The sequence below is a fragment of the Melopsittacus undulatus genome, chromosome 3 (assembly GCF_012275295.1).
Source record: "Melopsittacus undulatus isolate bMelUnd1 chromosome 3, bMelUnd1.mat.Z, whole genome shotgun sequence".
In the NCBI taxonomy this organism is placed as follows: domain Eukaryota; kingdom Metazoa; phylum Chordata; class Aves; order Psittaciformes; family Psittaculidae; genus Melopsittacus; species Melopsittacus undulatus.
The window spans coordinates 88,810,902-88,826,443 of record NC_047529.1 but is presented as its reverse complement, the minus strand read 5'-3'; the positions used below and the strand labels follow the sequence as shown (position 1 = coordinate 88,826,443).

Here is a 15,542-nt window from a genome sequence, read left to right as displayed (position 1 = left end):
CAAACAGCAGCACTGCTTGATGAGGCAATTCTTCTGACCAGTTGGATTCAGCCTGTATTTGGTGGTGAACACCCCTAAGAATGCCTCTTTTAAATAGTATTTACAGCTTCAAGCTCTTACAGTCAAGAACGCAGCTTTAACTCAAAACAGTCATGAGCTTATCAATGTGGTACATTTGCTAAAAACAAGTGAAATAAAAGTTTGCAGGAGTGACCTCCACTGGTGTTGCTCTTAACTAGCTTCTGCTTGAGATGCTTCAAAGGAAAAACAAGTTTTGGCATCAGTCATTTTCTTTTACCTCAGCAAAGGGTTCAGGAATGAAAACTGCACAGGTACATTTCTGTCTCAGGTGCTAAGAATGCATAGTACGTTGCCAGGGAGCTAAGTGAACAAAGTCGTACAGATATTTTTTTTGCTGTGGTTTCACTTTACAAATAAAAAGACACATTCTGATCAAATACTTCATACTTTACTAACCTTATGCTATGAAATTCAATCTTTTCAGTGAGCTAGAGAATAGTATACCAAAATGCAATTCTGGAACAGCTATGTCCCAGTAAATTATATTCATATTGGACTTACCCATCTCTTTGGAGAGCCTTACAGAGAATTTTAAGTTTTAGATCATTTACATCCACTTCCTCTCCCTTCAATTCATATAAGGAGAAAAAACAAGTAAGTTAAATTTTTTTAATGATTTTCTTAAAGAAATAATTGTTCCATCACACAGATTATACCAATGCATTAGATTCTTCAATTGCTGAGGCCTGTTTTTAACACAGGCTATTTTAACTGATGACCTGATTGGATTGTTAAAACACCAAGGACTTTTTATTTCCATGTGAAAACATGGCTCAGACTTTCATCACCACAGGACTGCTAAAGACCAACTACCTCAGTTAGGAAAAGGGTCTATTTTAAAGCACAGGAACAAATACCAATTTGTAAAATGTGGTATTCTAGGCAAGTTTCATTTTAACATGTGCTAAATGGTGACTGAAGTCAAGGCTCTTTTTTCAGCACAGCCAAGCTATCTAGCATGCATTAGTGTCCACATTAGCATGTGTGTTTTACAAACATATTAGCAAATCTCTTCAAAGATACACAGCTGTCTTGGAAGGGATAGTCCCTTTGCTGCACAGAAACTTTCAGATAATTGATGTTAAAGCACCTTTAAAAATATAATGTCAGAAAAAAGACCATGTTTTTTTTTCCATCCCTTAATACCCCAAAGCATCGCACCTACTTTAAATTCCCCTCAGAACAGATAACAGAAACCACAAACACTTGAATTTAGAAGACTGAAAGCAAGACAATGGGTCCTGACATTATGCTACACTTTTGCAAAAGAAAAGCAGGAAGAACTAGGGAACAGACAGCTTTTAGACCCTAAACCACCATCTCTAATTCGTGCCGACTGGTTCTACACTAAGTTGTTAGAGATTCAAATAACAGCAAAAAATCATTTTGAAATCTCATGCTTTTAGTGTGACATTTATCTGGATAAAAACCCCAAAATCATCTCTGTGTTCTTGAATTGTGTTGACAAGATTTCAGAGGAAAACTAATTTAAAAGAGAACCAAATGAGTTCACTCAAGTTTATTTTACTGCAAAATATTATTTGGATTATTTATGTTGTAAAAATGAAGGAAATATTTATTACAAAAAAAGTGGCTGAATTTTCTTTTTAAACTAAAGAAAACTAATTCAGAGTGTATTACGTACTACTCTAAGCAGTAATACTCTGTCCTTCATACATGAAATATAACAGTACCAAAGACAGGACAAGTAAACATACTCATACATAAAGCAAAAGAATCCCGAGTAGTTAATAGCAATAAAGAATTGTTATTCAAAAGAATAAAAAAAATAAAATACAGCTCAAAACTTAAAAATTTTAAGGCAATTACAGATATTTATAATTATCAACCCAAAAGTTATTGCAGACCAACAAAATGGCACAATGGTGTTTAGAAAGTGCTACTACTGAGAGGATTTTAACTTGGAGCTCTACCCAGACTAGCGGGAACTGGGAAAATCAGAGATGAGCTCTCATTTTCAGTTGGTAAGGAACACTTTCACCAAAATAACATAACTTGAGCTTTTTAGCAAAGACTGTTGTTAATTCAGGTTTGATGCTCCTCGGAAGCTGATTTATTTATGCTTAGTGAAAAATTGCTCCTGACAAGATACTACATCATTCAAGGAGATAGTGAGAAAGCAGATAGCAGATCTGTGGTTCAATGCTATTAACATGTTAAAAAGCTGGTGACTATCCCACGTTATCTCATGACAATCAGAGGAACTGCCAGTAAGGAAGATACAAGAACGAAACTGCAAACAGATGATCTTAATCCTATTTGGAGAAAATCCTTAGGGAAGCAACGCTCTAAAGAAGAAACTCTAGACTATAAATGGGAAGTGAAGATGAGGAGTGTCATTTTTCTTAAATGATCTAAACCACATTTGGTATTAATTCTCCAGCGACTTAAAAACAAACTGAAAACACACATCAGGAGTTATTTTCAATTACTGTACACTAAGCTAATTTGTTAACTCACTACAGATGCACCATCCTAGCTTAAATACCAATAATGATAAATAAAAACATAAGTCTCTGGGTTAGAAATCCTTCAAAAACTTTTCCTACCTCATCAATGTATTCCAGCAGATCAAGTGCTTTCTTGAAGTCATATTCATTGGCCCTTCTGTTCTCATCACATATGTACATCTATGATGAGAGATTAATGGAGAGAATTATTTTTAGCTTACAAACTAATGTAACTGATATCATGGGCAACTCATTATGGGAACACCACCATGTATTTTTCACTCGTATGACCTCATGAAAATATGTTTTGATTCAATGACAAGTATTTTTGTAGTAAAGAATATACTTAATGTTTTAGAGCAGCATTCCGCTTACATGACAATGGTCTGTGGACAAATGATACTGGATATTAAGGCTGCTAGGTTTCAAATTTAAATGCCATTTAAGGCTGTAACATTCCTGGATTATTGTAGCCAGAGCTCAGCTTCATAAATAAGCTCTCAGAATGATTTTGGTAATGAAGCTCAAAGCAGTACTTAAGCACATGGACTGCCTTTCACCTTTTAAAACTGACAAGTTTGGTATTGATATTTCACACACCCACACCCCCCCAAACCTCTAAATTAGTACTTCAAAGGAAAATGAACATTAACACTCTTTTTATTTATACTTTCTGAGTTTCACTCTCACATTGCAAGTAGCAAGTATGAACACTGGTTTGACAATAACAGAGAATTCATAAGGAAAACTGTCTTGGTGCCAGCACTTGCCAAGTCACTTGTGGCACTTCCTACTCTTACCTAACCCCACAGGTAGCCTCACTTAACAGACAAGTAATGACTTCAGAATCTGCTATTAGCTCTGCTAAGAAAACTGACCGAATGTAAACAAGCATGCTAGCAGCTTTTGATTTTCCACAGGATTATGGGAAAGTGAGGAGCTGCAAAACTGACAACCAGCCAGAACCTGATTTGTTTTACAATGTATCATTGTTACTCACTGAATGTTTTCTGTGTGCATCCCTGGATGGTAAAAATATGCTTTCAACAAGGCAGAAGCATCAAGGCTTACTGGTTCCTAGCTACCACCAGAAAGGGGTGTGGAAAAGCAGTCAGAGCTATTACTGATACCAGTACTGAAGCAGTTCATGTATTTGTTTCAGTGTGGGTTGGGTTTTTGTTTGTTTTACAAAAAGAAAAGGAAAATAGAAATACTTTGGTTGCCTCTTTGCAACAGGTGACTAAAAGCCTCTTCTTGCTTCTAGCCCTTTCTTTTTCTAGATTGTAGCATCCCTGCCCACTAAGGTGGAATCCTTTGTTCCTTCTGCCTTCCAAGTACTTCCCTACTGAGAATGAAACAGAAGGTAAAAATTGTCTCACACCCAGAAACTGGCTTAGACCAGTAAATCAGCTTCTGACACTGACTTGATTTGCTTTTTCTCCTAGCAGCACTCTAAAGTACACATTCAGCAGGAAGAAATCTGAACTAAAACCAGCATTCTGAAGTTTGCTGCTGGCAGAAACTAAGCAAAGATAAACCTATTCATACATCAGATATTTAGGTACTTAGCAAGTTGTATAAGGAATAAAGACAGCTGTGATCTTCTCATTTATTTTGTCACCCAGAGGCAGAAAACATACTGCAACTTCACCTGTGTAATGAAGATGAGATACTTACATCAATGAGCTGAGATGCAGACAACACTGGCATACTGTTGAGGTTCAACTGCTTCTCTGCCAGTAGTTGTTCAGGAAGTGTCTCCTGATGTAACAGAAAGCGTTCCTGTTCTGATATTTCTTGTAGTTGTTTAAAGAAATGAATGTTTCATATTATTAAAATGTAGTAAATTCTATGGCACAGTAATAACTGTCAAGTCATAATATTCAGGTCTGCGAGTGTCTGCTATGAAGCATTCTGTTTGGACACAGAAATACTTCTACTTCAATACGGCCATCCTGGTGAATTAGTTGTTACTTTCCACTCAGGTTCTCAATAATGCAGACTAGTAACCCACAAAAATGAATGCAAAATTCACAAAGTGAATCCCAAACCCACAAAGTGAATACATAGAATTGGAGGCAAGCTGTTGCACTATGCAGGGAAGTAAGTTGGCTGCACTTTTTATGAGCTACCTTTTGGCTGAAGACCCATGCTATGGACCTGCTCCATCTCATGGGTTAGTTCATTTTTGAATGTTTTACTTTCCAACATTATCTGCTTGAGGGTTAGAGACTTATTATGCTGAAGCAATAAAAATTAATAATTTCAGCCACACTGTGTGAACCCTGCCCTGCCTGCCCCGTTCCACTGCATGGTAGAAATGGGACAATAATTCTAAGGAGCATTTTATTTGTTTACATAGATAAACAAAACATGGCAGAAATAATTGTCAATAGGAAGCTGACGTATAGAGTGTAAGGCTTAAAAGCCATGTCATGTGTCACATAGAAACATGTAGTGGAGTACAGACCAGACCAAATTTTGAGGGTCCACTGGTCTACTCAAATAAAGCATCTATTTCCTCGTTTTTCTACAGTTTTCCTATTTGAGGATTAGATTGACATCAGCACAGGTGTGTGCTGGTTTGGGTTTTTTCCCCACAGTGGTGAGAAAGCAAATTTAAGCTTTAAGATTCCATGCAACATTTTATAATTTAAAAGGCGGATATTATATTGTTATTATTACAAACTACAAATAATTTATTAAACCTACTTAGTTATCATAATTTTCCCTGTGCTTTTTCAACAGGATTTTTTTTAAGAATTGTATATAACATAAACGGATAAATATGAAGAAAAACAACGCTTTAGCAGTAACCTTGAGAAGTATTTCAAAGCTTCCCCCTGGTGGCCAGAACCAGCTTAACTGTTAGCATAGAATTTTCTAACCCCCAACCTCGCAGCACCATGTACTGCACAAAGAGTGTCAGAAAAAGAGTGCTTGCCAACGTGACAGGAATGGCAAAGCCAGTGGAACAGTTACATTTGGTCATGAAGCAGAATAGGTATTCCTATTTTTCCCATTAACATCCTTTCAGTTAGAGCATCATGGAACACTGTCACCCTAACCTTTCTAAATACAGAGAGTAAGATGCTGAGAAAGCACTTACCACAAATGTATGTATTTGCAGGTACATTATCACAATACAATATTGTTACTGATTTTCTTGTACAACTTGTGTATCAGGACTTGAGAAGAATTTAGAGTTGAGAGCTATTCAATCAACAGGCTTTAAGAAATTAAAGCATTTTTACTTTGCATCTGAAAAACAAAATGCAGCTTCACGAAAACACAGTCTGAAGGGTTCACAAGTTTAAGCCACTTCAGAACTAATGACTTCTCAAAATACTGAACAGCTTCTAATCTATGCCAATATTTTGTGTATTATTAGAAAAAGTGAAAAGATACAAACTTCCCATGCTCTCAGTCTTAACTCAGAGGTGAAAGTGAATACTTCAGGTTAGTCCCTCACATTGTGTTCTTTATCCTTCCCTGCTATGAGCAAAATGATCAGCTACAATCCCATTATTAGAGCCCTCGACCTAATAAATTAATAATCTGCAAAATTAACGTGATTCTAACTCAGGAACTCCATTAGTCAGTTCTTCACTTTGCTCTGTTTTTATTTCTTACCATCTATTTTCTCTTGCAGTATGTCTTCTGAGAAGTCAGATGCCAGTGCAGCTAATTTGCTCAAGCCAAGAAGTGTTTTTTTCTTTGCAAAATACCGTGTCTCCGTATTTGCTAAAGTCTGCAATGTACTGTGAGCCTGAAATTAATAAAGAGGTTAGAAATCAGCTAATCAGTTTCGTAAGTTAACATCAGAATGGTAACTGGTAAGCATTTAATCTGAACTGCAGTCCCACAGCTATTTATAATTTGTAATATTACAACCCTTACTTTTAAAAGTCGCACAACATGCACATTAAAACTGCATTACTCTCTTCAGGAAGAGGCACAGATCTCTACTCCAATTACAGCCAGCCTTTTCAGTATTAATCAAGAAAAACTATCTTATGATCAAAGGATAAATTGCAACTTCATATATTATACCTCTGGGATCTTATTCAAGGCTAGCCAGAAAAGCCAGGCAAATATGTTTTGAGAGAACCATTTCACATGCAGACTGATTTACTTGTTAATTCAGGAATCTGACAAAACAGAATTATACGTGTAACTGCTGCAGTAGACAAATTCTTGCCTGTATGTTCTGTTACCAGACAAAGGCAGAGAAATTTCACTCAGAAAAACTATCCAAACCTAATTACTTGTGTATTTTAAAACCCTTGTTCATCTTCACAGTGCTTTGGCATAACCTCAGTCAACACAAATGGAATATTACAATATTCTCAGGATGGTTTTGTCTGTAGTTGGTTTGTTTTGGTATTGTTTTTTTTACCTCCCCCTTTGCTATTGTTTTAATAGCAAATACCAAATGTCGTTAGTTATTAACCCCCCCTCTCAAATTTGTAAACAATGCATGTAAGACATTAAAGTAATCAATATCTTTTTTTACTTTTGTGATACCTCCACGTTACTTTAAATAGTCTTGAAATAAAAGTTTCAGGTTTTCCCTCACTGATAACCTGGTAATGTTACTGATACTCACTGTAAACCCTCAATTCTGTTCAAGTAGTGATCATGCAGCCAAACAAAACTTCCCTTGCTAAAAGAATACGAGTTACCAACAAGGGATGAAAAGCAGCCCTTATCTCCATTACATGGTGCAGTGGCTTATATGATATACCAGATGGTGCCTGGAGGAAGGCTTTGGTACTCCATTAATAATCTGTACCATCTCTCCCCTAAACCATCTAGATAAGCTGTTTTCTGATGATGAAGTCATAACTACATAATTTTTCTACTTTAGTATGTACCTGACTTGTTTAATATGCAATATTTCAGCTTGTTTTTTTTTTAAGAAGCTCTACCTTTTGAAAATCCTGACTATTGATTTCATGTAACCAGCTCAGATGTTCATGAGCTTGCAAGAAATCGGCCAGCTGTCCATGCTGAGCAACAGGCTGAGATAACAGCTTCCCTCGCTTTCCTTTTTCCAGATACCAGCGAAACAGGAAATCTGAAAAATTCTGGAGATAACAGCATTATGAACACATTTTAAATGTCACACCTAAACAACTTGTTTGTCTTGAGGCAAAATGCTTCATGAAAATACCATTGGTAAGAACACGGTAAGAACCTGTTTAACAAAGTAAGACACACACACAAATAACGTTGATGAAAAATCTTAAGAATCGTGATAGAAATAGTGTTGAAAGAATTCATGAGCTACTCTGCAACAGATGCTGGTCCACTGAAGGATTCTGTGCAACTGAACAAAGTGCCAAATGTAAGTTTTTCATGTTAACCCACAGGAATACAACAGACATCACATCAATCATAGTCCCAGTCTTGTATTTTTCACTTGTTCCTTTGCTGCCCTCAGAATTCTGTGCATTCTATTTCCTTTCATGTATTTCTGTTTACTTCTGCTGCCACTGTCTTGAAACATTCCATCTTATCTCCAAGTGAACCTACAACCTTACTTCTCCATCAGTTAAAAATGGCACCTTAAAAAGAAAGAACCATCAGACTTAATCTATGCACTTGCAGTCATTTCAGAAATTTTAACATTTTTCCTTTAAAATGAAGGATGTGAAGGTTAAAAAAAAAGAATTTATCCCCTTCTTTGGCAGTAAATGAATATTTAATCATTATTATTCAAAACCTTTATAATAACTTCTGTCCATTACTGGTATTTTCTTTTTTTTTAATTAAAACAACCTTTCTGCATGCTATTAGGAAACCTGTTAGACATCAGAATTTCTCCTTCCACAGTGGCTGTGGAAAACAAAGTGATCTCACCAAATCTCAAATTAGGAAACTTCTGTCCCAGTCCCACTCACTTCAAGTAATCTCTGTTGCCCTTTCCTTAAGCTTTCCAATCTCTCAGTACACTTACAAGTTTTAAAACCTGATTTTAACATTGGAAAAGTTGTCCAGTAAGTACCTAGCAGGGCAATAAAAAGACCACAGCAATATCCCTACCTTCTTACTCAATTCTTAATTAGCTCTCTATTAATACATTTAAAAATCTCATCCTCTCTTCTGGAAGTTATCCTTAAATTTACATTACATTAATTTAATAGAACAAATGTACACTGACCACAGCACCTCAGTGAACAAGTCACAGAATGCTAGAAAGACACCAAGAGCGAGACAATGTATTTGAGGCACAGAAAAGGTCCCATGAAAAGCCACTGCCCACACAGCTAGCACCCATATTTCTCACGACATGCTTTGCAGTCTCAGGGTAATATACTCCATTGAGTTCTGAACACTGAATGTTGACTTTAGCTTTTCATGTTTCCCCCACATATATACATATGTACGTAAATATATATATGCATTAAAGAAAAAAAAATCATAACTTTTGCAACATTTCAAGTGTGAAATTACTATAAAAAGCTATATAACGGAAATAAAAAAGAGTTACCTGATCTGCAAACTGATTCATATACCGTTGTAATCTGGCCTGGTTGTCTGTCTGCTCACACATCTGCACCAGGATATCAAAGTCATGGTACTTCTCTGCTAAAGTGGCTGCCATCTGATATTGTCCCAGGGAAACTAACCAAGAAAAAGAAGTTATCAAACAAGCTTACATTTGACTGTAAAAGGATGACAAAGGGCAGAGACCAGAAAAATGAAAACAAGTTTCAAATGTTCACACCAAAAACATACTTACACATTCTGAAAGAAATGTTCACCTATTGCATACACATCCTGTGCACATGTAAGCTCACATACCTATCACCTTGGTCTCCCAATGTAAGAGGGAAGAAAGAATACTAAATGGATGGTATACATTCCATTTTCTCTGAAAGTGACCATCATTTGCTATTTGTGCTGAGGGGTAGATTCAACCCATGACTTAATATCTGTAATAATAGTCACTTAATTACACAAAGTGAAAAATCAGCAAGCAAAGGCTTTTGATAAAACCTGAATAGGTAAAGCCAATGGGGTTTTTATTAAAAATACATTATTTAAATTCTTTTTAGTTCAGATACATAAGAGTTAGCAGAGTACTCAATTTTGTTTGTAAGGAAATACGAACTTCAGATTGAACATAACAATACAAAAGGTATTTACAAACTAACAGAGATCATAAATGTCAGTAAAACCAAGAATGATAGCTTAAGAGAGTTTTCTTAAGAATGTTAGGAGGCAGTGATTATTAGATTGTTCTATTTATATCATTCACTTTGAATCTAAAAAAAATAAAATTTTATTAAGTTACTAAAATTGCATTTACTCAAAGTTATTTCAATTAAAAACGGGGCTTTGCTTTCAATTACTCATTAAAGACCTGATCACATCTGACACACTAAACAACAGGTTTGATTCTTCAGTAACCAAGATTCAGAAAGTAACTTTTTCCTGATAAACACCACAGCATGTAAGTTTATGTCACCTTGCAACAATAGAAACATTTAAAAATCCATTTAGAGGCTATTTTCAGCCAAGTAGTTCAAGATAAACTCCTGCCAGAAAACACCAAGTTAGCACAAGAAAAGAATTCCAGCAGCAATGCGTTTTATTAGAGGTATGGGCATGGATACAGTCCTGGATGCAATTTTATAATCTGTTTTTATTTTGTAAGTATTTCCTTAAATCATAAAACCAGTCTTTTATAATCTGAAGGCAAGTGTGTAGAAGAAACAGAATTCACACACAGATGCCATTTACTGTATTAGATTTGCACAATGTTCTTATCAAATAGAACATTTAATCCTTGTGTTAAGGAAAACAGACAGTACTTACGGAGGGGACACAAGAGTTCTGTTCTTTTCTGCTTGTATTCCATTTCCAGATTGCTGTATCGCTCTTGATCAGCAGGGCGGTCCACGGATTTCAGCTGAGAAGCATAGCCATCCAGGAAACAGTCCAGTAGTGCCACCAACTGCTCAGCCACAATGCTGCGAAGGTTACTGTCCACCTGAGGATACACCATCTGCAGAATGATTCCATGCTGACGGATTACTGCTGCACGAAGGCCACTAGATGCTTAGGGAAACAACACAGTGACCATTGAAACCATGATCCTATCACCAAAGGAGCCTATGCTGAAGTATAACAAAAATATTACTATGTATAAGTAAAATAGTAATTTTTTTAATAAACATTTTAATCTTAAAAAATGAAAGCAATACTATAAGACAAACCCAAAACAAGTACATACTCCCATCTTTACCTATTAAATTTGGCCAAAATGTAGTAAACAAAAAGAACAAAACCAAACCCACACAAACCCCTGAACTACACAAAGGTACACTGTCAACTGTCAATACCAGCTGGTTTTCAGAAGAATCACTTCCAAGATCTGTAAGCAAAGTAGAAAATACACACAAGGAAAAGGCAAGTTCTGTTAACCTGATTGCAATACTCGGATGTAATCATCAAGACAACACATCAAAATAGCGTGCATGGGTCATGCTTTTCAAAAGATTTATCTTGGGAGCACTAAACAAGTGTGTTTTATACACAGAGGCCACAAGGAAGCTTAAGCACCAACTGGAAAGAGCTTGCTTCTGCAAACATTTGTTCTTACAGTTGTTTTTTTTTTTTAATTAAACCATCAAAACAAGACACTCTTAAGGAAGTAGAGAATCATCAGTTCCTTTAAGACAGTTATAGATCACATTTCATTAATCGTTTTAATATTATATATCCCACAGGTGAGCTATTTCCCAAAATTGTTTTTTGTAGTCAGATTTGTATCATCAGTACCGGACAAAATAACCGTTCATCGATTCATTCCATTTCATTCACCAAATGAAACCTATGGTTTCTCCTATTCTTACTGACAACCTCGTAGCAGCTTTTAACAGCAGGTTTAACATTCAGATTGAAATTCATGAAAAAGACATTTTGTTTAGGATAATAATAATTTCTCACCTGTCCATGGAATATACTCAGGTTCTCTTTCTGGAAGCTCTTCTGGTTTGTATAAAGAGGCTCTAGACTGACGATACTGACTAGCAGCTTGAAGCATGTCCTATTTAAAGGCAAGAACATAAGTATTTGAAAGTCTACATGCATACACACAGACTGTAAAAGCTACTGCATACTGGCTTTTATAATTCTGAAACATACTTTTAATATACCTCTTCCTTTTACACCCCTTTCTCAGTTATATAGAAGAGTACATACTGATTGAGCAAGAAACCTTGGTGCTCAAGCACAAGCTTTTCACTCTTTGCTACATACACATGCTTTCACAACTTCCAACAATGCTGCAACTTCTCAAATTCTCTCTAAAAACATCCCTAATTCTGCATGAGACCATCTTTTCCTTCTTAATGTATGTGGATATGTGCACATTCAATTTTATTCTCGTGTCAGCAACCCAAATGTGCTGCACTCTACTTCTTCAGTGCTCTTCAGTATTTACCTTTCTCTCCCACAAATACCTTAGTTAATGCAGTTCTGTACCTTAATGATGTTGTTCACATTGACAACTATCTGGGCCCACTCAATTGATTCCATAGGCATATCTTTCAGGATTTGTTCCTCTTCTTCTAGTAAGCATTCGAAGATGGAATCTATCTGGGACACCTTAAAGATAAAAAGAAAAATCACAATGAACACAAACATACCCATTATCACCTGATGCCAAAAATTCAAATAATGAGTTGCATAGAAAAACAAGTAAGTATTAGTAGAAACCACAGCAATAGTCAAAAATATTAAAAGGTATCAACTACTCTAGTGGATAACAAAGTCATCAGCCTGTATTTCATACAATACTTGGAAAACAAGAATTAACTTCTTTCTGGACATAAATCCAGGGAAAAAAAACAAAACCAACCTAATTTTTGAAGGCAACTCCAACTTTCATTAAGCACATTACTCAATCATCTTCAGTAGAATCTTTGTTAGATAAAGTATGCTGGATAACAGATCTGCTTGAAAATAGCAGACTATTATTTCTATTTTTCTCCATTAGCAAATACTGTCCTCTACAGGAAAGAAGTTTTCTAAAAATAAATGTTTTGTGCATAGTTCTTTTCAAGAAGAAAAAAAGAAATAAAGACTGGGCACTTGACTGGCACATGGCCCAAATTTAGATTAACTAGCTCAGATTCACTAATGTTAGAGAGGACGAACATTATGAGACCAAATTGATATAATTCCATCCAGGACAGATCAAAGCATCTCTTCTGTTTGGAAAGCTTCATACTCTTCTGTTCATACCTTAAAAATGGTAATTTAGCAAACACCTTCTGACAGATCAAAGAATTTCATTTGTCTTTTTCATTGCTCAATCCATGTCTGTTAGTTGGAAATCCTAACAACTTTACTCCTGCAACATAAAATTTATCAGAATTCATGTTTCACCTGCAGACATAAAAAAGCATATGAGTGAAGAAAATACTACTGCACCAACCCTATTTAAGGGGGAATTGTGTAACACTGAATTGACTTTTAAAGAGATAATTTCCAAAGTATACACTAAAGCACTGCAACTTTTACTACATGTGATACTATACAACAGTTCAGAAATAAGACATTTCTTACCTCTCGAAAGAACACATCTGCAGGGGTAAGATTTGGTGGAATATCACACTCCCTTTTGTTTAATGCCATCAGTATAGCAGCATTCACTAGATCAGGCAACCTGGAGTGGTGATTCTTGAGAACAATAGCTGCTGCTAGTTTCTCTGCATGCTCACAGAGCAACAACCGAGTTGCCATAGGCATGGCTCGCACTGGAAAACTTCCCAGACGTTCAAATACACCAACCTTTTAGAAAAAATACAAAACACCACATGCACTTCAAACAGTGTTCTAAAAGAGCCATGTTAAAGACAAAATAATACTTTACTGTGTCTGCTCATACCAAAAGAACTGTACAGTTTTACCTGATGAAGAAACTCAATGAAGAAGGAATGTGCTTTTGTCTTATCCTCTAGCTGATGAAGAAGAATAAGAGATGTGTTGCTGAAACCAACTGCTTCTACAAAAAGAGAAAAATCTTAGAGCACTTGGTATCTCCATTTCTGAGTAAGGATTTTTTTTCCCCCTCACAGCTAAACACACTTCTGTGCCACACAGAAACAACAGCAGGAAGCATCATCCACCTATGACTATTTACCACATGAATTTTCAGACTAAGTCTCTGCTCAGTAAACTGGCAACTGCTGCCTAGAGATCCTGCAGACAGTTTCAAATTAACACTGTTCATAAGAGACAGGGAAGCATGAACAAAAATGTTTCTTGCTGAAAACATTTCTGATTTAAACCTTTACATATAACAAATACTTGAAAATAAATGTCTCTAATCCTCTTTTTGGCAATGCCCCAGAGGGACACGAGGTCATTCTTTCCAGAATCTAAGCCTACCAGAAGGTGTGCTGCCATGCTGAAAAAGGGCTAAGCAGGAGCAAATAAGATCTTTCTCTTAATGTATCTATTTATGGAAAATAATTCAGAACTATCCAAGGAATCATAGGAACACTAAACTGACACCACCTGTTCCTTGCACAAAGTACTCCTCTCAGAAATCTGTTTTATTTGCTGCTTGTGTTTATTATATGAAGACAAGAACTAATCACAGTAGCCAGTAAGTTTATCTGGCAGTCTCATAAGATGCATTTTTTTTGGCCTTTCTGGTAATATACCTAATGGTGGTGGACAGCAAGGGACACCTATACCTTCTGTGAAAAGCTTTAATCATGATTTCATCTGGAGTGATTAAGACTTTTGTTCCCCCCAAAAAAAACAAACAGACCCAGACCAAAACAAAACCTCGAAACATAACAAACACCATGTTATGTTTACCTTCAGGTACAGATTCAGCCCATCTCGGATCAGAGGCAGGGTAATCATCTATTAAGTCCACACTGATCTGAGTCACTGCCCTATCCAGTTCAGTATCAGAATCCAGATCTGTGTTACTTGGAAAGAGCTCAGCTACCATGCTTTGTGCATTGACTATATCTTTCCTGAAATAAAAACAGCAGATAGGATTATAGGAACAAGAATCACTCAACAGAATTTTCTGATATCCTTTTTGTGAAGTGCTTTAGTTTATAAACATAAGGCATTGTTTGGGCTCTCCTTGAACTAACTGAGGATAAAAGGTATTCCGATTCTATGAATAAAGGTACTCTGACTCTTTCCAAGCAAGCAGGCTGTATAATTTATAAAATGAAAAAGTTTTATAAAACTTTTTAAAATAATAGAAGTTATAAATAATATAAATGTATATATATATATAAATAAAAACAAATAAATATAAACATAAATATATAAATAATATAAATAATAAAAGTTATTTTATTGCCTCTATTATTACTATTTATGAGAAAAGATTCATCATATAGAACTAAGCCTAAATGTCTCTGGTAGCTAAGTCATCAAGTTCCAACTGCTTACTTTAAAATCTTCTCAAGAGTACACGCAATCACTCTCACAAGTGGTACAAGAGTAAAAGCTCTCAGGAAAATGCTTCAGAAAATATAATGCATTATTCTTATACTACCACATCAAATTATTGATTTCTTCTAGTTACATAAATATGACCCATCTTTTAATCAAAAGAACATTACATTTTCATACTGGTTCACACTGCTTTCCTTACTATCTCCTGCTTTCTTTTGACGCTGCTTACAACTCCCTTATTAGGATCCGCAGTGATACCAACTTTCGTATTTGTTATCTGTGCACTCACACTTTGGCTTCTCAGTCACCTCAGGACTTCACCACAACTATTTTTAGCAGCAGCTCTGTTTACTGACATGTCCACTTCCGGATATATGTAATTTTCTTCCTAAATCCTGTGCGTGTTCAGAGATTTTTGTCTTGATATCCTTTATTATATGTGCCTAATCCCCTTCGTAATCTTCTATCTCTCATGCAGCTCTATTTCAAAAGCACTCCTACTTCCTGTTATCTTAAATCTGTTCTTTCCATTTTCTTAAG

General features: G+C 35.8%; 1 protein-coding gene across 1 annotated transcript in view; it reads right to left on the bottom strand.

The window, feature by feature from the left end:
* Positions 1–15,542, bottom strand: part of NUP133 (nucleoporin 133) — a 32,152-nt gene that overhangs the window by 3,066 nt on the left and 13,544 nt on the right. Inside the window, exons 13-24 of the mRNA XM_005145978.2 lie at positions 14,400–14,563; positions 13,481–13,575; positions 13,137–13,361; positions 12,051–12,173; positions 11,514–11,613; positions 10,380–10,622; positions 9,049–9,182; positions 7,484–7,642; positions 6,186–6,321; positions 4,230–4,348; positions 2,652–2,732; positions 583–647 (exon numbers count right to left, since the gene is read on the bottom strand). Coding sequence (XP_005146035.1) covers positions 583–647; positions 2,652–2,732; positions 4,230–4,348; positions 6,186–6,321; positions 7,484–7,642; positions 9,049–9,182; positions 10,380–10,622; positions 11,514–11,613; positions 12,051–12,173; positions 13,137–13,361; positions 13,481–13,575; positions 14,400–14,563 — 1,644 coding nt within the window. The remainder of the gene's footprint in view (positions 1–582; positions 648–2,651; positions 2,733–4,229; positions 4,349–6,185; positions 6,322–7,483; positions 7,643–9,048; positions 9,183–10,379; positions 10,623–11,513; positions 11,614–12,050; positions 12,174–13,136; positions 13,362–13,480; positions 13,576–14,399; positions 14,564–15,542) is intronic.